Source organism: Taudactylus pleione, unplaced genomic scaffold, assembly GCF_031769625.1.
Source record: "Taudactylus pleione unplaced genomic scaffold, aTauple2 ptg000133l, whole genome shotgun sequence".
NCBI lineage: Eukaryota > Metazoa > Chordata > Amphibia > Anura > Myobatrachidae > Taudactylus > Taudactylus pleione.
Window position 1 is genome coordinate 2,702,954 of NW_028284535.1, and position 25,567 is coordinate 2,728,520.

A 25,567-nucleotide genomic window follows, 5' to 3' on the forward strand; every position below is an offset into this window, starting at 1 on the left:
ACAATCTGACACAGTGCAGTGAGCAACCCAGATGTCTGTGTAACATGGCACAGTGTAGTGCACAACAGCGATATGTAGTATGAGAAGCCTGAATGCAGAAAACGGCTGCCGTGAGTCTCAGAGGAGGAGGAGGGTGAGGGAGCAGCAGCAAGACCGCAGTGGAATTGCGCCCTGAGCCGGGGGAGGGGCCGGAGGAAGAACGCCTTCTCCCCTATACTGACTTTAACCACCGGGTCCCCTGGCCTTACACCTGCCCTGCGCCAGTGCTAGTAATGCCCTGATGGTCTAGTGGAGTCCTGGACGAACCGGTGTCCACGTCAGTGCCTCCGGTCTGTCTCCTAAGACCGTAGGGAAAACTGCGCAGACACGCGGGTCCCCGCTTTCGGGGATCCGCCTAACCCGTCCCCTTGATTTCCGGCTGCAGTCTGGGGTCCGGGTGAGCCTCTGCTAGCTAGGTCCCCCTCAGAGCCCCGCCAAGAGTACCTAGCCGAGGGCTGGAGTCACGGCGCCGCGGAGGGGTAATGGAGGAGCAGTGCAGACGTCCCAAGGACTGTCCCGTGCAGCTGATCATTAGTAGAATTAAAATAAAATCATAAAATTAAGTTTGGGCTGCTTAATAGCAGCCCCATGTTAAAACGGTGATCCAGCTCCTGCCGGACACCAAGGAAACTGAGTTGCCCTCAGGCTGTGGGCGGGGTATAGGGGGAAGGACAGGAGCATCCTGGGATTGAAAAGCTTTGCTGTTGGTGTCCGGTCCACCAAGTCCCATCTACAGCCCATTGTCTCCCTGTGAAGCCCTATGGACCCTGAAGTAGAAAAGCCCACCATTAGGGACGAAGGTGACTGAGGGAGTTGGCCCTTGACGTTAGTCACCATCTTAGAACTTGGTCCTTGGGGTAGAGGTTTATTCCCTCATCATGCACCTACTCCCTTGAGGACTCTCTCACACTGCACGTATCCTGTCCACAGTAAGGTAGCTAATTTGGTGGTGGTTTTATCGGAGTGGTTAATTCCCTCAGTTTTACCGGGCTCTATCGGCTGTCTTGCAGGTGAAAAACAAGAGATATGGTAAGAACTTACCTTTGTTATCTCTGTTTCTACGAAGTCCATAGGGTCCACAGGGTTGACCTTGGGGATATAGCTGGATCAGGATCCATGGGCACCACACAGTTAAGCTTTTAGCTCCCAGGATGCACTTGGGTCCTCCTCTATACCCCGCCCCCGAGCCACAGGCACCTCAGTTGGTAAGCAGCCTAGGCCGGAGGAGAATATGGAACAGAGAGAAGGAAGACTGGAACACACAAGAAACCATACTCACAGAAAAAGGAGACGGAAATACCGGTGACCAGCAACACAGCCCATTAGAAGCCAGGTGCGTCAGGGCGGGCGCCCTGTGGACCCTATGGACTTCGTAGAAACAGAGATAACAAAGGTAAGTTCTTACCATATCTCTTGTTTTCTACTTCAGGGTCCATAGGGGGTCCACAGGGTTGACCTTGGGGATGTCCCAAAGCAGTTCAACTAAGGGCGGGGACGCTCCTGTGCAGAAAGGAGAATCCTGCGCCCGAAGGATGCATCCTGAGAGGCAAAGGTGTCAAACGCATAAAATCTTAGAAACGTTTGAACCGAAGACCAAGTGGCTGCCTTACACAGCTGAACAGCTGAGGCACCACGTTTAGCAGCCCAAGAAGGGCCCACAGAACGAGTGGAATGAGCCTTAACAGAGGCTGGAACAGGTAAATGCTCTCGTATCGAAGCCTCCCTAATAACAGAACAAAACCAACGGGCCAAAGTCTGGTTGTTGGCAGGCCAACCCCTCTTATGAAAACCAAAGAGGACAAACAAGGAGTCGGACTTTCGAACAGAAGCAGTCCGATCAACATAAACTCTGAGAGCACGGACAATGTCCAACGAAGTCTCCCCTGCTGTAAGATCAGGGGACTGAAAGGCTGGGACCACCAGTTCCTGATTGATATGGAACTTAGAGACAACCTTAGGTAAACACTCAGGACGAGTGCGAAGCACTGCTCTGTCCTGGAGAAAATAATTAAGAAGGGGGGACTACATGAAAGTGCCCCCAACTCGGAAACCCTCCTTGCTGAAGCAATAGCCAGGAGAATCCTGAGAACACCCCGGAAAAAAAGTCTGTACGTCCGGTAACATAGCAATTCTACGTTGGTACCAAACCGATAAAGCAGACACGTGCACCTTCAGAGAGGAAAGGCGTAAACCTAAGTCCAAACCCGACTGAAGAAAAGCCAGAATCCTTGAAACTCTGAATACCTGAGGATCATAAGTTTCTGGACTCACACCACTGAAAGTACGTGTGCCACACTCTATGGTAAATCCTTGCAGAAGCAGGCTTGCGTGCCCTCAGCATGGTGGAAATAACGGAACTAGAAAAGCCCCGGGACCTTAAGACGGCCGTCTCAAGAGCCACGCCGTCAAAGACAGACGACCCAGATCCGGGTAAAGGTAGGGCCCCTGAGACAACAAGTCCTGCCGCTGAGGAGGAAGGTACGGAACGTCGATGGACAGACTCTGTAGGTTGGAGTACCACGGACGTCTTGGCCACGCTGGGGCCACCAGTACCAGAGTGCCTCCGTCCTGATAGAACTTGCGCAGGACCCAAGGCAGAAGGGATATCGGAGGAAACAGATATGCCAGCTGAAACGTCCATCTGACCTACAGAGCGTCCACCAGACTGGCGCCGTCGTCCCTTGTCCTTGACCTGTACACGGGCAACTTGTGACTGTGACGAGAGGCCATCAAGTCCATCTCCGGCAGTCCCTACTTGTCCATGAGTAGTTGGAATACCTCTGGATGAAGCGACCATTCCCCTGGATGCACGTCGTAACGGCTGAGGAAGTCTGCCTCCCAATTGAGGATTCCGGGAATGAAGACTGCAGAGATCGCTGGAAAGTGGCACTCCGCCCAGGTTAGGATGTGAGACACTTCTGCCATCGCAGCCCGGCTGCGAGTTCCTCCCTGGTGATTGATGTACGCCACCGTGGTGGCGTTGTCTGACTGCACTTGCACCGCCCTTCCGTGAAGAGTGGTGCCGGCCGACTGCAGAGCCCTGTACACGGCTCTTAGTTCCAGAACATTAATGGGGAGAGCCGCTTCCTCCGCTGTCCAACGACCCTGAAGTGACAAGGAGCCTGTCACCGCCCCCCAACCCCGAAGACTGGCATCTGTCGTGAGCCGAACCCAGTCCGGGATCCAAAAGGGGCGAACCTCGAGAAGGTGAGCTGTTTAAAGCCACCAATTCAGGGACTGTCGTACATCCGGAGATAGCACCAGGGTCTGTGACCGGATCCGGTGAGGCAACCCATTCCAGTTTGCTAGAATCAGCCTCTGCAGAGGCCTGGAGTGAAACTGGGCAAATTCCACCATGTCGAATGCCGACACCCTGGAACCCAGCACTCTCATTGCCGAGTGTACCGAAAGACTGGCACAATCCAGGCAACTGCGTATCCGCAACTGTAGGGAAGATACCTTTTCTGGAGTTAGAAAGATCCGCTGCTGATGAGAGTCTAGGAGGGCCCCCAGATGGACCCTCTGCTGAGATGGGATCAGGGATGACTTCCTCCAATTTATTAACCACCCGTGCATCTGCAGACAAGCCACCGTCAGTTGGAGATGTTGCAGCAGAACCTCCGGAGAGCTTGCCAGCAATAGGAGGTCGTCCAGATACGCTAACAACCGTACCCCCTGGTTCCGAAGGTGGGCAGCCATAACTGCCATCACCTTGGTGAACACCCTCGGCGCTGTGGAGAGCCCGGAACTGGTAGTGACGGTGCAACAGAGCGAACCGCAGACACCTCTGATGTGACGTTGCTATCGGCACATGGAGGTAAGCGTCCTGGATATCCAGGGAGACCATGTAATCCCCTGGTTCCATAGCCAGAATTATGGAACACAAGGTTTCCATTCTGAACCTGGGAATCCTGAGAAACCTGTTCAAAGACTTTAAATTTAGAACGGGTCGATGGGAGCCATTGGGTTTCTGTACCAGAAACAGCAGAATAGTACCCCATCCCATGCTGAGATTGTGGAACAGGTACAATGACCCCTGCAGTCAGCAAGGAGTCTATAGCTTCCCTGATCAGCATAGCCTTGGCTATGTCCTGAGAAGGACTCGTGCAGAAAAACTAGTGAGGCGGTCTGCGCCGAAAAGACAGGGCGTACCCCTGGGAGACCACTTCTCGCACCCAGGCATCGGTGGTGGTATTGAACCAGCTCTGGGCGAAATGAAGAAGTCGGCCTCCCCTCTGGGATCCCCCAGAGGGAGGCCCGTCCCATCAGGCGGAAGGCTTATCTTCCTGTTTGGAAGAGGGACGCCTGGCACTCTAAGCTTGTTTCTTGGACCTAGCCAGTCTATCCACGATCCTATCCAAGTCTCGACCAAAAAGTAATTCCCCATTAAAAGGTAAGGCCTCCAGGCCCTTGTTTGAATCAGCGTCTGCTCTCCAGGACCTCAGCCATAAGGAGCGGCGGGCATGCACAGCCGCAGCCGACACACTAGAGGTTAGCAGACTAGCGTCCAAGGAAGCTTCTCCAATATAAGAAGCCGCATCACTCATCTGTCCTAGTAATGCCCTCTGGACTTCCTGAGTATCCTCAGGAAAAGTGTCCCCTAAGGCATTGGCCCAACCCTAATGGCCTTAGCCACCAGGAAATGGCCCTGGACGGGCAAGCAATTGCTCCCGAGAGGGAATAAATAGACTTAAGGCAAGCCTCAACCTTTCTGTCCGTGGGATCCTTTAACGAGGAAACTGACGGTATTGGCAGCGTAGCACTCTTAATAAGGCGTGTGACATGGGAATCCACCGCCGGTGGAGCTACCCACTTCCTACAATGCGCCTCCGGGAATGGATAATTGGAAGCCAACCTCTTTTGAGGCACAAATCTCTTACTGGGTGTCTGCCAAGCCACCGCCATATGATCCGTTAATTGATCAGATAGGGGGAATACCGCCGAAGTCACCTTAGTTTTTTTTTTTTTTTTTTTTAAACTAGGGAATTTCTACTTAGGATCAGGTGCCTCATCCTCTATTAGGAGAATGGCACGCACCGCCCTAACCAGAGCTCGTACATTAATAGATGACCGAGATTCCAACTCCTGAGCCGAGGTGTACGAATCGGAGTCGTCCTGGACATCACCCTCATCTGAGGACCCCTCAGTGTCCGAAATCTGCGCCGCATGCAACTTATGTGCACGCTTAGACGCCCCTGCAGACCTGTCATTGTGCAGCATCGACTGAAAAGTCGAAGATGCAGCTGCCAGACTCTGGACTGAACTGGAGAGCACGTCCACCCATGGTGGAGGAGCTGCCACATTGGTCTGGAAAGGCACCACAGACTGTTGTGTAGCAGGAGTGGCCTGAAAATAGATAGGCAATCCTGAATAAGGGTCCACAGTCTGTGACCCAGAGGAACTCTGCAATAATTGCGGGGTACACTGGTAATGGGAAATGGTAGGCTGGGACAGAGTCCTCGTAGGGACAGCAGACGGAGCCGCAAGGCGGTCCGCCAGAGACACCAGCACCTGTGAAAACATAGCCCATGGTGGCTCCTGTGTCATAGGGGGTCTGGATTGACCAGGAGTCAACTGACACCGCTCATAAAGGCCATCCAGAGATGCCTCTTCCCTATGTGATCCCGCAGAGCAGCGCCTGCAGGAAAACAACACTGGAGTCCCGGAGTGCTCAACTTCACCCTCAGACATAACCAAATATAATGTACACACAAAATATATATGGCAATAGAGGAAAAAACAACTGCACTTCCCTGTGTGCTGAACAACAGTCCTGAATATGGCACTGTGTAGCACACAACTGTATGTGACAGACCTCACAAATACTTGATTTATATATGTGAGGTTAGTAGAAAAGCCCCTCCTCCACACCTGTAGGGCTAAGGAAGAAGGAAAGAGATAGATATAAGCTGACAGTAATAAGAGAAAAATACAGACAGCAGCACTAGCAAAAGTCACATACCATGCAGGAAGATATACTCACTGCACCTTTACACTACACTCAACCGCCCAGATTCAGTGTCTGGGAGGGCTATAGTGCTGTGTACGCCGTCCTAACAGGGGAGAGGTACACAGGGGGACCGGTCCGCGTGCTCCCTGAGGGATCTGCGCTGCCACATGTAGAAAAAAAAATGGCCGCCAGAGACCTCAGAGGAGGAGTGGCCGAGTGAACTGCAGCTCAGGGACGCTAGACATGCAGGCTGAAAAGCGCGCTGAGCTGAGGGGAGGAGCCGCTGAACAGGGAAGGCTTCCTCCCCTGGCTGGCCATTAACCCCAGGGATGCTGGCTTCCCGCTTGCCGGTTATCCCTGGTGGTCTTGTGGTCCCACGGGTTATGGGGGGGGCCCGCCGCCACTGCCAGCAGCCTCCGGTCTGTCCCCAGGACCGGAGGCTAAAGGACTGCATTTAAGGTATTCCGCGCGCCGCCGCTAGCCAGCGACGCGCGGCTTACCTGAATCCCCGGCGACTCCGGCAGCAGTCCTGGGAGGTAGACAGAGTCCGGCTAGTACGGACTCTGTCCTCCCGCCGCGATCCCCAGATCAGTACTGGCGTCGCGGCGCCAGTCGGGGATCAGAGCGGCAGCGTGGGCGTCTGTACAGACAGCCCTTCGCTGCCGTCTGTAGTAAAAAGAGAAACTAAAATAAATAAAATCTATTAGAAAATAAAAAGCTTCTGGGGGCTGCTCCTGCAGCCCCCCTGCGCGGTGACCGAGTCCGGCCGGGCACCAGCTTACACTGAGGTGCCTGTGGCTCGGGGGCGGGGTATAGAGGAGGACCCAAGTGCATCCTGGGAGCTAAAAGCTTAACTGTGTGGTGCCCATGGATCCTGATCCAGCTATATCCCCAAGGTCAACCCTGTGGACCCCCTATGGACCCTGAAGTAGAAATTTCCTTTCCAGATTGTGTTAATGTGATTGTCCTGTGGCTGGTTGCTACTTTTTGTAATGTCAGGCAAGAGACAAAAGCCTGGACGGTACTCCTATACAAAGGAGGGGATGATTAATGCCTCCATGAAAAAAACCCTGTGAATGTCTTGAATACTTGGCACAAGTGTGAAGTGACCATCAGCCAAAAGCAGTCCCTCCCTTTTCACTTTGTCATCTTTTATTTCTAACATTCCGCAAGGTGTATGCAGCGGTGTACGGGAGCTTAATCAGGATATTGACATAAAAGGGCTCTCTTCTTTCATTGGAAGTGGCCAGGACTGCTCTGGGGACTAGTGATGGCTGCACAACAGAGGAGCTCTTGGTCTTCTCGGGAGAGTGGTTGGCCAGCCCTACCAGCAGACCATTGCTAGGTGGATTGCCTTGACCATCCATTCGGCTTACGGTTGGGCAGTACGGCCGGTTCCTGAAAATCTCGTGACACATTCTACCAGATCAGCGAATGCCTTGTGGGTGGCGCGGCACAGACCCTCAGCTAAGCAGTTGTGTAGGGCCACTACCTGTTCATACATTCACAAGGTTCTACAGGTTTCAAATATTTGCACCCAGGGATGCCTGTTCTCGAAGGAAAGTGCTTTGCTGCTTCCATAGAGCGTAACCACCTGTAGAGGCAGCTTTGGGACGTCCCCAACATCTCCAGCTTCCCTCAACTGGATGAAGAAAAGAGAATTTTTATACTTCCGTTAAATCCCTTACGTTCATTGGAGGACGCTGAACACCTGCCCTTTACGCTCTTGGTCTCCTTTCTGTTTTGTTATTGGATATTGAAGTAGTACTTTTGTTCTTTTCCTTCTTGTTGGTTTGTCTCTATCCTGTCCTGTGAGGCTTGGTTAAACGGAGGTCACTGCAGGGAGGAGCTATGGACAAGCTTCAGCATGGGGCAATGCTAAACCCAAACGTCTCTAATGCCCCTAACTGGACTCAAAGTGAAAGATTTAACAAGAGTATAAAACTCCTATTTAATTTCCTTGCCCTGGGGTACGAGACAAAGCTGCTTTCCATATACAGTACATCAGTACCCAATGCAGCAAGAAATAAATAACAACACCTGGACTATATAAATCCACAGCTAAAATAATACATCAGGAAATGTGAATTTCTGCATATACATTTGTCAATGTTGTTAGCAAAACTTTTATATAAAATAACATTGGTGTTTTGGGCTTCATGACCCATTATGGATTCAGTAATCGCAGCGTAGAGCGGCTATCAAACGTTTCACTTACCGTTCTCTCTGCCATGACGCCCAGTCTCATTTCCTATGGTGACTTGGGGTAAGTGCATTCCAGTCTCAAAGTCAATCCCAATCTTTTCCGCCTGCCGACGTGCCTGTTGGATGACGGCCGCCCCCTGCTCTCGGAGCCGGACTGCTGAACGGTAGAATATGGTGTCCTTGGCGTTGTACTTTATGCAGTTGTTGACTATTAGGTTGAAGTCCTCCTCAAACTGGTCAAAGTTTTGGTAGCGGAACGCTTCAAGGTTAGCTTTCATCGTCTTAAAGTCCATTGGCTTCTTGATGTGTACTAGGTAGTCGGGTACCTGAGAGGAAGCAGCACAAAGCATTAAAAGACACGACATTTGCGCCGATTAACCAATAGTATAAAAGGCATTATAATATAACTGGCTGTTCCTTGCTCCTGTTGAATGATAAATGTTATAGTTTGTATTATTACAGACTTGCTCAAAGCACCAAAAACATGTTGTTACCATTGGCAAACAAGCTAAAGCCATGCCACTCATTATGGCTGATTAATACTTTTTTTTTTTTTTAAAGACAAGACAACCCCTCAGTTTACCAATAGCCCACCAAGGAGACAAGAATATTAAGAGGCACAAAACAGAACAAGTTTAGTAGAACTGGTCTCCAACGGGGATTCTACATAACCTAGAAAAGATGGTGAACCACCCTCTAAACTCTGGTGACCACATGCCAAAAAGGAGCAGAGAATGCCAGTGATAGACAGTATATCCAGAAGGCTAGATAATGATTAGAAGAACTGTCGCTTATTTTTTGTGTGCGTCACGTTCTCATTTAGCACCATGGGCCGGGAGTGACTGACGCACCAGTTGTTGCAGAGATATGAGCACCATGTGATCACCACACAGCCAATAAGAGGATGCCCTCTTCATCCACAAATTCCTGTTGTTTCAGTTTTGCATCTTTTAATAGAAAAAAGAACTAATGCAGTAACAGCGTTACTGTCATTGCCAATATCCCTTTCAGAGAACCACTTTTTGGATTGAACATGTGGCAAGTATTTTTTTTTTTTTTAGAAAATATTAAAAAATTTTTTTACAAAATAAATATTTTAGAAAATATATTGCTCAAGTTGCTGACATATTACAAAAAAAAAATAATTAAATTTCAAGGAATAACATATAAAAAGGAAACACAAGCGCCACAATAAAATAAAAGTCCTGCTGTGTGGAGGCATCAAAACAAATAAAAATAAAGGAGAGGGTAAGTAGTAAATAATGGTCTCACGTGCGGGCCTCCGGAGACCCAGGGGAGACTGAGACCACCTATTCCATAGCTTGTGTAAATTGGGAACAGCTTTCAGGACTAGTGTAGACAGAACGCTCCTGGTCTATGGTGTCATTGACGAGTGCATGCCATTTGTAAATATTTGCCAGATCCGATGCACACCACGAGCGGGCATTAACAACTTTAGCTACCGTGGACGGACCCAAAACATATCGCTAAGTAGTAACATTAAAAAAAGCTCAACATCCAATCCAAATAAACATAACTTTACTCTTCCTGCACTGTCTCCAGGGGAAGCCGAGCGAATGTTTGACCAAACCAATAGCCAAAGTCAGAAACCATTAGGACATTCCAACAACAAATGCTAAACATTAAGTCAAGGGCTCGACCTTTAGGACAACTGGAGTGATAAAATTAGCATTAACATGAGATAACGCAGCAGGTGTAAGAAAGGGATCTATGAAAAAAAATAATAATAATGAATTTGTTCAAATCAGACGACACATGAAGAAATATAGCGGATAGATCCCAAAGTTTAGGCTGAATAACCGTTTTGCACTGAAGTGCCAAAAGTCACAGGATAGAGGAATGTAAAAGTAAAAATAGGTGTCGTCACCGTACTGTGGGCCTCATTCACTACAGATCGCAATATAGCGTATGCACGCAGTTTTACTACTAATTATTTATGCTAACCCACAGCGTTTGCAATGCCGCCGCAGCACTACATAAGAACGCCCACTTCCCCTACACGCACACCCGTAATGTTTAGCAAGACTGCGAAAACATTGGTACAATAGAGTACCATCGCAGCCTCAGGCACAGTTAAGGCAGGTCAGACCTTACTCAGGAATTGCTAAATTCAGCACACGCTATGAGGCTTCTGGCTGCTTATGGTATCGCAGTGGCTAATTTATGCACGCCCATGCAATGCCGCACTGGCACGCCTGCGTTCTGCCGACCACCCCCCAGTCACCAGCCACAAACGGCACTTGCTGTCAATCACACTGTGATGGGTCTGCGCAGTCCCAATTGCAGTGGCTAGTTAGCACACTGCGATGCATACACCTGCGCAGAATGCAACAATCGGCCGCTTGTGTGCGTATAAGCGTTCCTTGCTGAATCAGGCCCGGTGTCAGACCTGCATCAGATGTAATTTGACATCTCGTGAGTCAGTCTGAACTCCGGCTGCTCATGGCAAGGCGACGTGAATTATCGGAGATCGAATAGGGCATCATAGTGGGTGCCCGGCGAATGCGATATTCCATTTCCGAAGTTGTGTGGACATTTAACATTCCTCAATCTACAGTGTCAGGTGTATACCAGAAAAGCCTCATGACAGGCATTACCACCCACTGTAGACAGTGCAGTAGCTGATTACTGGTGCTTAATGATCTGGCCTCTGGCCGGACTTGCCCATGATAAACAGACAAGTGACACTGCCTCAAATCATATCCACATTCAACGCAGGAGGTACCAGACACATATCCAGCAGGTCAGTGCAGCGTTCTCTAGCTTCCGTGGGATATGGGAGCAGAAGACCCACCAGAGTGCCCCTGTTAACACTACAAACACTGGACACAGCGCCTCACATGGGCTTGTGACGTCACTAAATGGACTCTGGAGGACTGGCAACACGTGGCGTGGTCCAATGAGTCACGGTTCCAGTTGTTTTGTGCTGATGGCAGGGTTCAGGTGTGGCGCAGACCCATAATGGCGTGGGGTGTATCCACGTGGCATGGGTTGGGTCTGCTGGTCCGCCTGAAGACGTCATTGATCGGTAAGAGCTACGTTGCATTGCCTGATGACCATTTGCAGCTCTTCATTGACTTCATGTACCCCCACAACAATGGTATATTCCAGCAGGATATACCATTGTTATAATGTAATTCCAGAGGACTGGAAAAGAGCAAACGTTGTCCCACTGCACAAAAGTGGAAGCAGGGAAGAGGCAAGCAACTACCGACCAGTGACTACCGACCAGTGAGCCTTACATCAGTAGTAGGGAAATTGATGGAAACACTCTTAAAAGAAAGAGTCATAGATTATCTCAAATCCAGCAATTTGCAGGATCCCAAACCGCATGGATTTACTGGGGGGAGATCAAGTCAAACAAATCATATGGACTTTTTTGACTGGGTGACTAAGGAAATAGATAAGAGGTGGCCATAGATATAGCTTATCTAGACTTTAGTAAGGCTTTTGACACAGTTCCACATCACAGACTGTTAAATAAAGTGGAAAGCATGGGATGGGATTGGATGCAAAGATAGTTGAATGGATAAGATCATGGCTGCAGGATAGGAAACAGAGAGTTGTAGTAATCGGAGTGCAGTCTCTAGAGGGAAATGTCACCAGTGGAGAACCTCAGGGATCTGTACTGGGACCAGTGCTTTTTAATATCTTTATTTGTGACATTGCAAATGGTATTGAAGGGAAACTAGGCCTTTTTGCAGATGACACAAAGGTATGCAGCAGGGTAGACACACCAGGAGGGGTAAAACAAATGATTGATGATCTAGGTAGACTAGATGAATGGTCAAGAACGTGGCAACTACAGTTTAATGCCACAAAATGCAGGATCATGCACTTGGGTTTCAAAAATCCAAAGGCTAAATATAGTTTTAATGCCACCATACTGGAAACTACTGAAGAGGAAAGGGATCTAGGAGTCACTATTTCAGGTGACTTAAAGGCAAGCAAACATTGTAACAAAGCAATGAGGAAGGCAAGTCAGATGCTTGGTTGCATAGGGAGAGGAATCAGTAGCAGAAAGAAGTGATAATACCACTGTATAGGTCATCAGTGTTCTCCCCAGAAATTTTTTTTCAGCCGGGTGGAATCAAAAAGTAGCCGGGTGGGGGCCTTCGCAATTATGCGAGCGCGCAGGAAAAAGGGTATCTCCCTTACCAATCCAGCCCGACAGGTCACAGGCTGCTCCCCCACTGGCTCTCAGACAAAAGTGCCCATTATGCAGTGCCCCCTGTATTTGTACCCTTTATAAAGTTCCCCCTGTATTTGTGCCCTTTATACAGTGCCCCCTGTAGTTTTGCTTTGCCCTTATGCAATGCCCCCAGACTGAAGTAGTGCCCCTATGTAGTGCCCCCAGACTGGCCCCTTACGCAGCACCCCCAGGCTTAAATAGTGTCCCTTATGCAGTGCCTCATGCTGGCCCCTTATGCAGTGCACCCAGGTTTAAATAGTGTCCCTTATGCAGTGCCCCCAGGCTTAAATAGTGTCCCTTATGCAGTGCTCCCAGACTGGCCCCTTATGCAGTGCCAGCAGGTTTAAATAGTGCCCCTTAGGCAGTGCCCCCAGACTGGTTCTGGCCCTGGTCCCAGCCTCAGCCCAGAACTTACCTTTATTTGCTCGCCGCTCGCGCTCCCCACTCCCGTTGCCTCGCTCTGACTGGATCTAACTAGATCCAGCAGGCGTGCGGAGCAGGCACCTCACGTCGCGGGTGACGTCAGTGCATCACTGGGAACGCTTGCCTCTGAAGTGATCGGAGGCTGCTTTAGCCTCCGGTCACTTCAGAGGCCAGCGTTCCACAGCAGGGGTCGGCGGGGGATAGTGCTGGGTGGTAGGCTGTTTCTGCTGGGCGATGCGCCCGCAGAAAACAGCCTGGGAAGAACACTGGGTCATTGGTACGTCCTCATCTTGAATACTGTGTTCAGTTCTGGAGGCCACATCTCCAGAAGGATATTAATATATTAGAGACTGTACAAAGAAGGGCAACTAAAGTGGTGCAAGGTCTACACCACAAAACGTACCAGGAAAGACTAAAAGATCTTAATATGTATAGTTTGGAGCAGAGAAGGGAAAGGGGGGACATGATAGAAACGCTCAAATATATAAAGGGTTTTAACAAGGTAAAGGAAGGAGACATTCTTCAAAGAAAGAGAAGTATTAGAACAAGAGGACATGCACTGAGACTGGAGGGAGGTAGGTTCAGGGGAAATTTGAGGAAAAATTACTTCACAGAAAGGGTAGTAGACAAGCGGAATAGCCCCCATCAGAGGTGGTAGAGGACAGTTGAGCAATATAAACATGCATGGGATAGACCTAAGGATATCCTTCAGAAGAAGTAAGGATCAATAAGTGTTGAGGTAACAATATGTTTAAAAATGGGGCAGACTAGATGGGCCAAGTGGTGTATCGTGTCATCGGTCCCAAGTTGGTCCAGAATTGGTTCGAGAGCATTCTGGAGAGTTCCGACTAATGGTGTGACCACCACATTTACCCAACATGAACCCAATCATGCATTTATTGGACATGGTGAAGCAGTCCATTCGCACCCAAGATTCTGCACCTACAATATCAACGGGGAGCTGTGGGAAGCTATCCACAACCTCTCCAGAGGTCTTCCGTCACACTCATGGAATCGATGCCACGATGAGTTGCTGCAGTTCGCCGGGCTAGAGGGGGTTCTACACGGTACTAGGCATCTATCTTATGACTTCTGCCACTTTACTCTACACACGTTAATACAACCCATGACAGTAAGCAAGAGTTTTTTCAAAGTATGAATCTTTTGCTTAAAATGGGTCATAATGGGCAACAAAAAATTATCAGAATTGGGGGATATACAGGTACCGGAAAGAGAGAATCCATTGTAAGGAACAGGAAAGTGTAGGGGAAGGAGGAAAAAAAAAAAAAAAAAACTAAAGAGGAAAAATATTAGATTTGGACCAATTAGTCCCAAGAAGAGACCAAAATCTTTAATAACTGTCACGAGACGCTCCAATGTGATGCAAGCATCAGCCAAGAACAGCAGCATATAGGGTTATTTTATCAACACCATAGCAGGATTTTACGGAGGAAGATGATGAGGAGGATGAGGAGTCTCTCTAACGGTCCACTGAGCCGTCCATCAATGCAATAAAGGAGGCCCCTTTCTTTAAAACATCATTACAGTAAGGAGGGGGACTGTAAACTGCCACAATATGTACAAGAATTATTAAATGCTCGAAGAAAAACATAACGGCCGGAGGTGTCTAGTCTTCCTTCTAGCAGCCTGCACCTGTCACAACTCGTGCAGTTCCTCTCACCTGCCTGGGGTGTCTCACACTGTTCTGGTGCTTCTAGCACACTCAGCTGATGAAACAAACTGCTGAGATTAAGCAGTCTGTGTGCTAGAAGCACCAGAGCAGAGAGCGACACCCCAGGCAGGAAAGAGGAACAGCACAGGTTTGAACAGGTGCAGGGTGCTAGAATGAACAGTGGGGGGTACATTTACTAAGAATCGTGTTTGGGCGAGATTGCATTCTCATGCAAGTTTAGCCAGTTTTCCCTACTCGCAAATTTACTAAGGGCACACACGTGCGAACTTGCAGGAAATGAACAAAACACGACCAAATACACCGTCGGCCAAACTCGCAAGTACTTTCCATAGGAAACAATACAACATGCAAATTTACCAAGAATCGAGTTTTGAAACTTGCACGAGAAATTACCACACTCTCACCAAAATAGATTCTTCAAATAGGACTACCTCCTGAGGAGAGTGGTTGCATGTGTTCACAGGTGCTTCAAGTTGTAATTACTGGGCTGAATTCAATTCAGTGCGATGTTGAATAGCCGCGGGAGGGAGCTCCGGCAGATATTCAATACACCGCGTTGTTTTTGCGGCTAAAGGATTTCTTCTCGCACCCACCTGCGAGGAGAAATCCAACAAAAGTGCCGGGCGCGCAGCTGTTTGCTGGCTTAGCACGGTGCTAACATCCGCGCGCCCAGCATCTTAGTCAGAGAATGCCGGTTACCGCGCCTTAACACCCAGGTTAAGTCGCGAGAACCGGCATTCTCAGACTTTACCCATTCCCGACAAGGCACACAGCGCGTTGAATTGAATAGCTGCGGGAGCTCCCTCCCCCGGCTATTCAACATCGCACTGAATTGAATTCGGCCCACAGAGCACAATGACGATGCCTATACAAGGGGCTAAATCAGCTGCATTGATTTGTGTGAAGCAAAAATGGCAGAATGTACTACCAGTGCTCTTCACTGCATGTGGCCGGGATTTCCGGGGCTCTACCAGCCGGCTGGAAGGACTCCAGAGTAAAAAACTGAGCAGGCTCAGGAGGTAATGCAGGTTCCACAAGGCTGCTCAGGCCACAGTCTTTTAGGAGGCCCTTGAACCTGAACGCATTGGCCGATGGCGAGGTCATACAGATGTTCCAGCTGAACCGCAACAACATATTCCATCTGTATGACCAAGTCAGACTGGACCTAGACCCTGACACAGCACATTCCCACTCTGCATAAGCTTCTGACTATGTTGCACTTTCTGGCTGCTGGTAATTTTCTCGGGATATCCCAGTCAACATTATCATGGTACCAAACTCAGGTAATGGTGGCATTTCAGCCACTAATGGATACCTGCATCTGCTTCCCTAGCCAGGAGTCACAGGGGCATGCAGTCAGGGTAGCTTTTATAGCATTGCGGGCATGCCTATTGTCTTGGGGGATATTGCCTGCCGCCCAGATGGCATTCTTGCAGTGGGTCGATGTGCTGGCAGCCTTTCGTCCAGGCAGCATGTGGTGGGATTTCATGACTTTTGCACAAGGGCCATGTCCTCCTCCACAGAGAATTTCACATTGCACCCAGTCTTGGTCTTGCCCCTATGCGCCTGCCTCATCACTGTTGCCTGTACTGCTCAATAAAGCCTCATGAGTAGCATCCTCCTCCACCTCACGGTCTCCATGCCCTGAACATATTCCTGGCCCTCTCCCTATACGGAAGCGGTATGATATCCCGGCGGCCGCATGGCCGGGAGTTCGAATCCCGGCAGCAGCAGCCCGACAAAACAGCAGAGCCCGGCAGCGGAAGCCCGACAGCGCTGGAAATCCAGATCGTCCTAAGGTAAGTATCTACTAACCTAACCCCCCTAACCCTCCTTAGGGATGCCTAACCCGGAATCAGTATGAAATACCGCCGGCCCTGTGGCCAACAGTTCGAATCCAGTCAGCACTTGGCCGACAAAAGCAGAGATCCCGGCAGCGGAAGGCCGACAGCGCTGGAAATCCCGATCGTGGATAGGTAAGTATCTACTAACCTAACCTAGCCTCCTAACCCTCCTTAGGGGTGCCTAAGCCTAATCCCCCCCTTCCCCGCTGCCTAAACCTAAGTCCCCAGGTGGGGTGCATAACCCTAACCCTCCCTCCCCCTAGCCTAACCCTCCCTCCCCCTAGCCTAACCCTAACCCTCCCGGGGGGGTGCCTAACCCCAAGTCCCCCCCGGGTGCCCTAAACCTGACCCTCCCCCCCACGCGGCTGTCCGCTGGCGGCATCCCTTCGATCGGGATGCCGGGCACCGCTCTCCCGGCGTCGGGTAAATGACAGGCGTCTAGATATAGACGCCGGTCATTTATCCCACGCCAGGATAAAGCAATCGGGAAGCCAGCTGTCGGGATTAAGACAGTCGGTTTTCCGATTGCATCCCCCTAACCCTAACCTCCCCCCGTGCCTAACCCTAATCCCCCCCCCGGGGGTGCCTAACCCTAACCCTCCCTCTCCCTAGCCTAACCCTAACCCTCCCGGGGGGGGGGGTGCCTAACCCCAAGTCCCCCCCCGGGAGCCCTAAGCCTAACCCTCCCCCCTCCGCGGCTGTCCGCTGGCGGCGCCCGGCATCCCTTCGATCGGGATGCCGGGCGCCGGTCTCGGAAAAATGACAGGCGTCTAGATTTAGACGCCTGTCATTTAACCCTCACCGGGATAATGCAGTCGGGAAGCCGGCTGTCGGGCTTAAGTCAGCCAGCTTCCTGATTGCATCCCCCCTATACAATGCCCTCAAGACCCCCACCTAAGAAGACTTAAGGAATAGCCTTATATGGGAACCAAGGAGATTACAGGGGAAACGCACAACAAAAGGAGACTAAAACCTCACCCCAAAAAAAAGCAGTACACCTCCACACACCAAGAAAAGAGAAAATAATTTTATACGGGCTGATGTACACAGCAAAATAGCGCAAATAATAGCAACATGAAGAAAAATGGGCAGTCAAGAAACAATACAAGTAAAATAAACCAACCCAAACTCACGACCCACCCTGCAAACCACTAAAAAAAAAACTATTTGTATACCTAATCCAATAAACACCAACTAAAATAACTAAACTAAGCCAGAACCTAACACGTCAGGACAGTGCAGCAACAGCGGAACAAGTCGCAGAGCTACCACACCAACAAGAGAAGGTCAGCGGCCTATGCGAGCTATACAGAAATCCGTCACTTTACAATCTACAGGGGAGCTATAAAAGTAAGGCTAGAAGTAGCAAAAATCCCACATAAACACGAGAAGATCCCAAAAAGGCCCCCCAAACAGCAGATGTAACGAGAATAAAGCTGGGCACACACTAGATATATTGGGCGATTTGTCGTTTTGAGCTGAATCGCAGCGACAAATCGTGTACACACTATCGTGTGCTGGCATACGTCATTCATTGCATCTTCAGATATGCAGCGCAGGCAGATCTGAAAATATTGTTAACGAATTTTGGTCAAAACGTCTAGTGTGTACGCGCTACGAGACGACCAGGCGATATGTTAACATTATATAGTTAACGATGAAACAACCAAACCATGCAAGATATATTGTTTTGGTAGTTTGAAAGATTGCACAGTGTGTACGCACTATATATTGTTTGTTCTGGGGGTCAAGGGAAATCGGGATGACCATTACGTCGTTTGCACATCGTCTAGTGTGTGCCCATATTTATCAACATAACAGTTCGGTAAAGAGAAAAACAAACAATATTCAAAAGGAGTTTGACATTTGGGAGACATACAAAGTACCAGGTAAGGTCAATATGAGACCTATGGGTCCCAAATACTCGACTCCAAAGAAAAGAATAAAGTCCAGCACTGTACATGTCAGTGACAAGGCCTCATTCCATAGCTTAAAGAGAGAACACAAAGAGTCTGCACAGAAAAGGCTAATCTGAAAATATAATTAATAAACCAACCAGGGTAGAATAATTCACTAAGTTAATCAACTGTAGGATTAAAGCGGTTGAAGGTGCACCATGGACAAAAGTATAGTATATACTCAATACAACAGGGGTGGGGAACCTTTTTTCTGCCGAGGGCCATTTTTATATATAGAACATTATTCACGGGCCTGGTGCAGGCCACGCCCCCTCCATGTGATGTCACACGGGGGCGTGGCCACAATCGCCAGTGATTACAGCAATACCCGGAGCATCCTCAGGAGCTGTAAGGGCAGCGGTGTGACAGTCTGAATCGTCCTAAGGACGCTCCAGGGGGCACTGCTGCATAGATTCTGGCTGCAAGGTGCCATTCTACACACCCTACTAGCCAGATGAGGCTGGCAGAAAAAAGCTCAGAGGGCCAGACCAAATGATTCCATGGGCCTGATACGGCCGCCAGGCAGGCAGGAGGTTCCCCATCCCTGCAATACAAGGTGAAGGACTTCTGGGTGGTTTCAACTGAAGACAACTCCCTATTTTGTGCACTCTTGTTTAATTATAATTCTTAAAACGTAACTTTTATTACATAGTTAAAAATGATATACAGTGTTATGACATCATACAACACATTAAAATAACAACATTATTTTCATGTTGGTCTGAAGCAAATTCCCCAAACCAAACACATAAATGACAATAAAATGTACAATAAAGAATTCAGATGCACATATCCTAGTATTCATTCTAGCACCCTACACCTGTCACATACCGTGCAGTTCCTCTTTCCTGCCTGGGGTGTCGCTCTCTGCTCTGGTGCTTCTAGCACACAATGGTCTGTATCTCAGCAGTTTGTTGCATTAGCGCAGTGTACTAGAAGCACAAGAGCAGATAGCGACACCCCAGGCAGGAAAGAGGAACTGCACGGGTTGTGACAGGTGCAGGGTGCTAGAATGAAGACTACGTATCTTCAATAATCACATGAAGGCTCAATCATGAAAATCCCCACTGGGAGGATCATACACGGTACAGACAATTCTAATGGTTATGAGATGCAGATAAGTATGTGATGGGAGATTGGATTCTTACTTCGTACAGTTCTGTTACCTCAGACAGAGGGATGGGCTCAGTAAATATATTACTAGTATCTTTCTCCTGCAGCAGCTCTAGTGTCTTTCTCAGCAGGATGAGAAAAGGGGTCAGCTGGACCTCAAGAGCCAACTGCTGGATTTTGATCTGTAACAGAGGAGAGAAGAGGTCGTCAGCGGGGTGGGGGCGCCGAGCCGGGGGTCCGTCCAGTGCTCTCTAATCACACGAATTAGCCCGTTACCGTTTCTCTCTTGAGCTTTTCTCTCTTGCGTATTAATTCTACCAGCAGGCGTGCCCGCTCCAGGTCATGTCGGAGCCTCTGCCACGATTTCAATTGTTCCTTCAGCACCCAGTTCTTATCCGTAGAGTCTTTCTGTTGAAAGAGAAAGGAGCTAAAGCCAAGAAATAATAGAGACATAGTAATATTTACTTAATTTTTCAAGGATACTGTCAAGAAAACTCCAAGAGACGCTGCAAAGAAAAGTCAGATTTCTTACAAAGATCTGCATTAAACAGATAAAGAGGATAAGTCTGTGATTGTGGACGTTACTCAACCTTAACGATCCATAAAAGACACAAAGGGTGTTCTCTGCAAATGGAAATTCCCCCATTTCCTTTTATCATCGCTAGCAGAGTGTATCTAACAGCATGTGTTTCTGAGGGCACTGTGCATACGCCTGGCCCCCACAGAGTGCCAGACAGAGACAAGTACAAGAATTACACCACGCCAGGGGTGCAAATGCATTTATTTTTTGCATGAAGGGAAAATACTGGCTGCCTTTGCATGTATATATAAAGGCAGTTTTCTTTATATACCCAAATTTAGAATTAAGGTAAGACACGTCCCATCCCAACTATAAATGACTCTGCACATTTTATATCTGCCCCACCTGCAGTACAACACCAAGGAGCAAATCGCTTATTTGCTCCTAACTGTGAATCAGGTATTTTCCCAAAGTCCGTAGTTTTGGGCGCCCATTACTTTTTGCGCATGGTGCACCCAAATGCGCCGGGTTTAGATGTGGCTAACACAGTCAAAACTATTGGGAGCGCTGCCAACAATGCATTTTGGCCGCCCACAAGCTGGACTTTTCGCACATTTCTGCTCGCCACCTCAGGAGGGAGTGAGCAGAAATAATGGGCACCTGCAGCACTCGCGCCCAATCAGAACAACAATTAATAAGCGCCATCAGGCACCCAAAAAGCAATTACATTTCCGCCTAAGAATGAAAAGTGATGTTGTTCCCATAGCAACCAAACAGATTCTAGCCATCATTTTGCTATTGCATCCTGATAAATGACAGACAGAATCGGATTGGTTTCCATGGACACCACCAGTTTTCACTCTTAGGGTTATATTTACCAAAGTACAGGTTTTTAGAAGTGGAGTAGTTTCCCATAGCAACCAATCAGATTCTACCTGTCATTTATCTAGCACTTCCTAAAAGATAATAGCTAGAATCTGATTGGTTGCTATGGGCAACAACCCCACTTCTAAAAACCCGCCTTTTAGTAAACATACCCCTTAGTCTCAATTAAAGTGGAAAATGTGTTGAAGTGTTTTCTATAAGGAGACAAACATGACAAACAGCGCATGCTCCATACACCATCAGTCCAGCGCACAACCTTAGAATCACCTTAAGTGTTTGGTCTCCCATCTCATCGTTGGGTTTACAGACTGTCCCCAGGTGAACAGAGACGTCCTCAGATAACGGAATTCTCCACTTCATATCCTAGTGGGAGAGCAAAACGCTTTTATTTATCCACTGTTGAGACAACGCAATCGCTATATACAAATTTGGAAATAACTCGGTACACAGAACAAAAAAAGAGCTACAAACTGCCCAAAATTCAGAAAAGACTTTGTCAGCTATTATTTAGCATGCCAACGTTCCAATAATATTTATTTTTTTAATTGTAGGCTTTTAAAAAGCCGGCCTCCCGCTAAGCTGTGGGTGACCACCCACAGCTTTTGCGAGCGACTAAGCGATGGTCGGGACCATTGGGCTTGGGACGAGACCCTTCCGGCTGGAAGCTCGCTACTGACTTCACTGGTGATGTCAGTAGGGCGACCCACAAACGGCAGGCGTCCCTTCAGGAACGCCTCTGTTTGTCCAGCCACCCACCCCCACCCCGCTTACAAAACGGGGCGAGCTGTCGATCAACAGCCGCCCCGTTTGTAGCGAGCCCCGGAGCGAGTAAATTTCTCACTCGCTACGGGGCTTGCACACACGCACTGCGCACGCCGTGGGTGCGCAATGCACAACCATCGACCCGCTTGTGAGTGCATAGCGCTTGCGAGCAGGTCTGAATGAGACCCAATGTGCGCTTCTTATGCCTTGCAGCAGCTCACCAAACAATCTCACCTTCCTGTAAGGGTATGCAACCCCTTCCCCTTATATGACAGCAATCACAGCGTAGTGGGACTGGATTGCACATAATTAGTCTACAAGTAATATATGCCGAGGTCTATAGCACTCTCCCACTTTCCACCATCTGCAGCGATCAGCATTGTAAGTACACTTAGCTACTCTCTGACCTGTTCACAGTTCCTTTGCGACTGCAAGTGCGTCTGTAAGCGGCGCAGCAAGGGGACACCATTACGGGATTGTCTCTTTAGCGTCCAGTAACTGTGCAACCTCTGCATGAACTGGCTCTTCCGCTGGATGGTTAAGCAATTGGTGATCTTACTGAGTCTGAAAGAAAAGCAGGCAGCTGTGTCAGGAAGATCAGCCAATCACACGACTGATTTCAAATCAATCAAAAGAAATTAAAGGGAAAAAAAAAACAAAAACAGAAGATTAAACAAAAACCTTCAATCTCGTGCATAGTACACAGTATCAGTCCTGGGCTGATTTCTTTTAACGTTAGAAGCCAGAGAAAAATGTTAGGAGCCTAAAACTTTGTAACCCAAAAGGGGCTATACAATTCACCACGATGCTGAATAGCCCCGGGAAGGAGTTCCCGGAACTATTCGATACACAGCGCTGTTAAGCACGACTAAAGTTATGAGATTAGTTGCGGTAACCAGCATTCTCTGCCGGCCGCAAGGCTGTTAGCGCCAGCTGAAAAACAGCATTGCGGCCGACACTTTAGTCGGATTTCTGCTCGCACCTTCAGGAGGGTGCGAGAAGAAATCCTCTAGTCAGGCTAACAGGCCGTGAATTGAATAGCTCCGGGAACCCCTTTCCGGGGCTATTCAGCATCGTACCGAGCTGTATCGCCCCCAAAAGAGACGCACTAAGTTATAACAGGGAATACAGTTTGTTTTACTAATTAGGGACAGGCCAAGTACACGAATAACCACACAGAAAACTTCACACCGTGGAGCATAGTAACCATTTATTCTCTAAATTCATTTACCATCCTGCACATGTGAAAATACAGAAACTCTGGCTAGCACATAAAGTAAACTAAACTAGATCCGGTAACATCGTCTGCTGTAGTAGAGGGTAAAGTGGACTGATCGGTCTTTCACTTAACATCAGAACAATACTTTAAAAATTGTTCAGCTGCTGTTCCCTACACACTGGCATACCCAGTACAGCAGCCAGGGTATGCCACTAGCCCAAGGGTTCCCAACCACGGTCCTCAAGGCACACTAACAGTCCAGGTTTTAAGGATAGCCATAGTAGAGCACAGGTGACTTAATTAGTACCTTAGTTATTTTGATTTAACCATCTGTGCTTAAGCCTGGCTATCACTAAAACCAGGATAGTTAGTGTGCCTTGAGGACAGAGGTTGGGAATCACTGCACTAGCCGCTCCATATAGACGCCAGTATCCTCTATCTCATCACAGTATAGAAGCAAGGGTCCCATCCCACCCCTCTACCGGCACAGAATAGCACCAAGGTAGTGTGTGCCTCCACAATATCCTCAATACACTGCCAACGCTTAACAGCACTAGTGGGTTAAAAGGTGACATCAGCTCATTAAACGCCAGTGCCAACGTTCCCCATGTGACCTGACGGCTGCAGACTAGCTTTTCTCAAGTCCCTGGCAGCGGCTCCTAGTTACATGTCTGCACTGGAGTCCTCCATCTCCCATTGCCGAGGGGCTTTTTTTCCCTTTTCAGTCACCACAGCAACCAGTATTTGTTCAGCCCGGATTAAAGGACATAAATAATTCATGGTTGGAAGCAGAGATGTCTTGTGGCGGTAAACAGCTAAATGCCATTTCTCTGTGTAGGTCACTGTGACAATTACTACAGCCAGCTGCACGGCAGAGAGTCACAATCTCTGGCACAGAGCTGCCATGGAGGCTGCACAAACAAATACGGGCTGCTGAGGGTTGACAAAGAAGATTTTTATTTATTCTACTCTTAATATAAAACTTTCTCCATCTGCAGTAGGGACGGGTATCTGTGGGTTAACCATCGATGGAGCCGTCGGTGGGTAATATCAATGGCATGAAACCATTGAATTTATCAATGGTCATCCCTACTGGCCAATCAGCGGTTTTAGTGGGGTGCTGCGCCCTGTGCGATTTTAGAGGGGCAAAATGTGCACTGCCCTTTTAGTTGCGCCCCGATAAGACTACCTCCGTTAGTGCTGGACATGCCCCAGAGTGTGACAAATTGGGGGGGGGCTTAGCGGTGCAGCAGCGCGACTTAGCGATGCAGGGGCAGGACTAACCTCTATGTCCCCTGCGCTGGAAAAAAAAAAAGAACAAACAACACCATAGACAGGCAGTGGTCGCCCAATAAAAACCATTCCAAGAGCAAGGTATACATTATTCCTGCTAATCACAAAGAGCTTCATGGATCTACAGGTCTCTCTTGCACTGGCTAATGACCATAAGTCTTCATTCTAGCATCCTGCACCTGTCACAGCCCGAGCAGTTCCTCTTATACTGCCTGAGGTGTCGCTCTCTGCTCTGCTGCTTCTAGCACTCTCAGCTGCTGCAACATACTGCTGAGATTAAACAGTTTGTGTGCTAGAAGCACCAGAGCAGAGAGCAACACTCCAGGCAGAAAAGAGGAACTGCACAGGTTTTAACAGATACAGGGTGCTAGAATGAACACTAGACCATGTTCAGGAGTCCAGGTGACCACTGATCTAGGATGGTGTGCATGGGAGGATAGCAGGGAGGAAGCTATTCCCAAGCTAATTAGAAGAACATTGCTGCCTGCTTAAAGTTTGCTAAAGACCACCTGGATGAGTCAGACGACCTGAAGCGGGTTCTGTGGGCGGATATAGAACTTTTTGGCTTAGAAGAGAAATGTTATAATTGGAGAAAACCAAACACATTCCAACAGGAGAACCTCATACCAACCATGAAACACAGGGTAGCAGGCTCATGGCTTGAGGCAGTTTTGATGCCACTGGACCAAGACTGTTCACCGTTACTGCGAAACGAAGGGCTCTGGATTGTATCAACAAATTCTACATTGAGTGTCAGGGTATTCATCCGTGAACTGAAGCTCAACAGAAGGTGGGTCATGGAGCAATAGAATGGGGGCAATTCTCAGCGAGGCGATGCAGATTCGGCGATGAGGTGCCATAGCTATTTAATTGGCTGCACTGCAAATCCACGTCTTGAGGATTTCTGCTTGCACACTCCTGGGGTGAAAGCACAAATCCAACTTAACTAGTGCCTAGGGGGGAGTGACATGTGCGGTAACAGCATCGCGCCCGGCACTTAAGTAGGAAAAACAGGATTTTGGTGCTAGGTGGAGCTGGTACTTGAAATTTTAGAAGTGTGACTAGCTCCTCCCCCTCTATACCCCCCTACAAGCCCAATCTTAGGAAACTGTGCCCGAGGAGAGCTGGAAAAAACAAACGGAAGAGGAGGAGGTAAAGCAAGCACACAACAACACCACCACGGAAAGTGTATAAAGTTTTAAATAACAGTAACACAAAGGAAACCGCAAAGGAACAGCGCAGGGAGGGCGTCCAGTGTCCCCTATGGAATCGGAGAAAGGGATTTATCGGTAAATACCAAAATCCTGTTTTCTCCTTCATCCACTAGGGGACACTGGAGGCTTCATGACAGTGGGGACGTCCCAGAGCTCCCATCACGGGCAGGAGAGCGCTGAGTACCCTGCAAAACAGCATGGCCATATTGCGCTGCAGAGTCCGCAAAAGTGACAAA

The 25,567-nt window shown here is 48.7% G+C and overlaps 1 protein-coding gene across 4 annotated transcripts in view; it reads right to left on the minus strand.

Annotated features, from left to right (window-relative positions):
- BRPF1 (bromodomain and PHD finger containing 1) overlaps window positions 1-25,567 on the minus strand; it is a 59,508-nt gene that overhangs the window by 23,213 nt on the left and 10,728 nt on the right. For all 4 annotated transcript variants that reach the window (XM_088473260.1, XM_088473259.1, XM_088473262.1 and 1 more), the window contains 5 exons: window positions 22,013-22,169; window positions 21,111-21,206; window positions 19,715-19,846; window positions 19,474-19,620; window positions 8,208-8,520 (listed from right to left, as the gene is read on the minus strand). In XM_088473260.1, coding sequence (XP_088329386.1) covers window positions 8,208-8,520; window positions 19,474-19,620; window positions 19,715-19,846; window positions 21,111-21,206; window positions 22,013-22,169 — 845 coding nt within the window. The remainder of the gene's footprint in view (window positions 1-8,207; window positions 8,521-19,473; window positions 19,621-19,714; window positions 19,847-21,110; window positions 21,207-22,012; window positions 22,170-25,567) is intronic.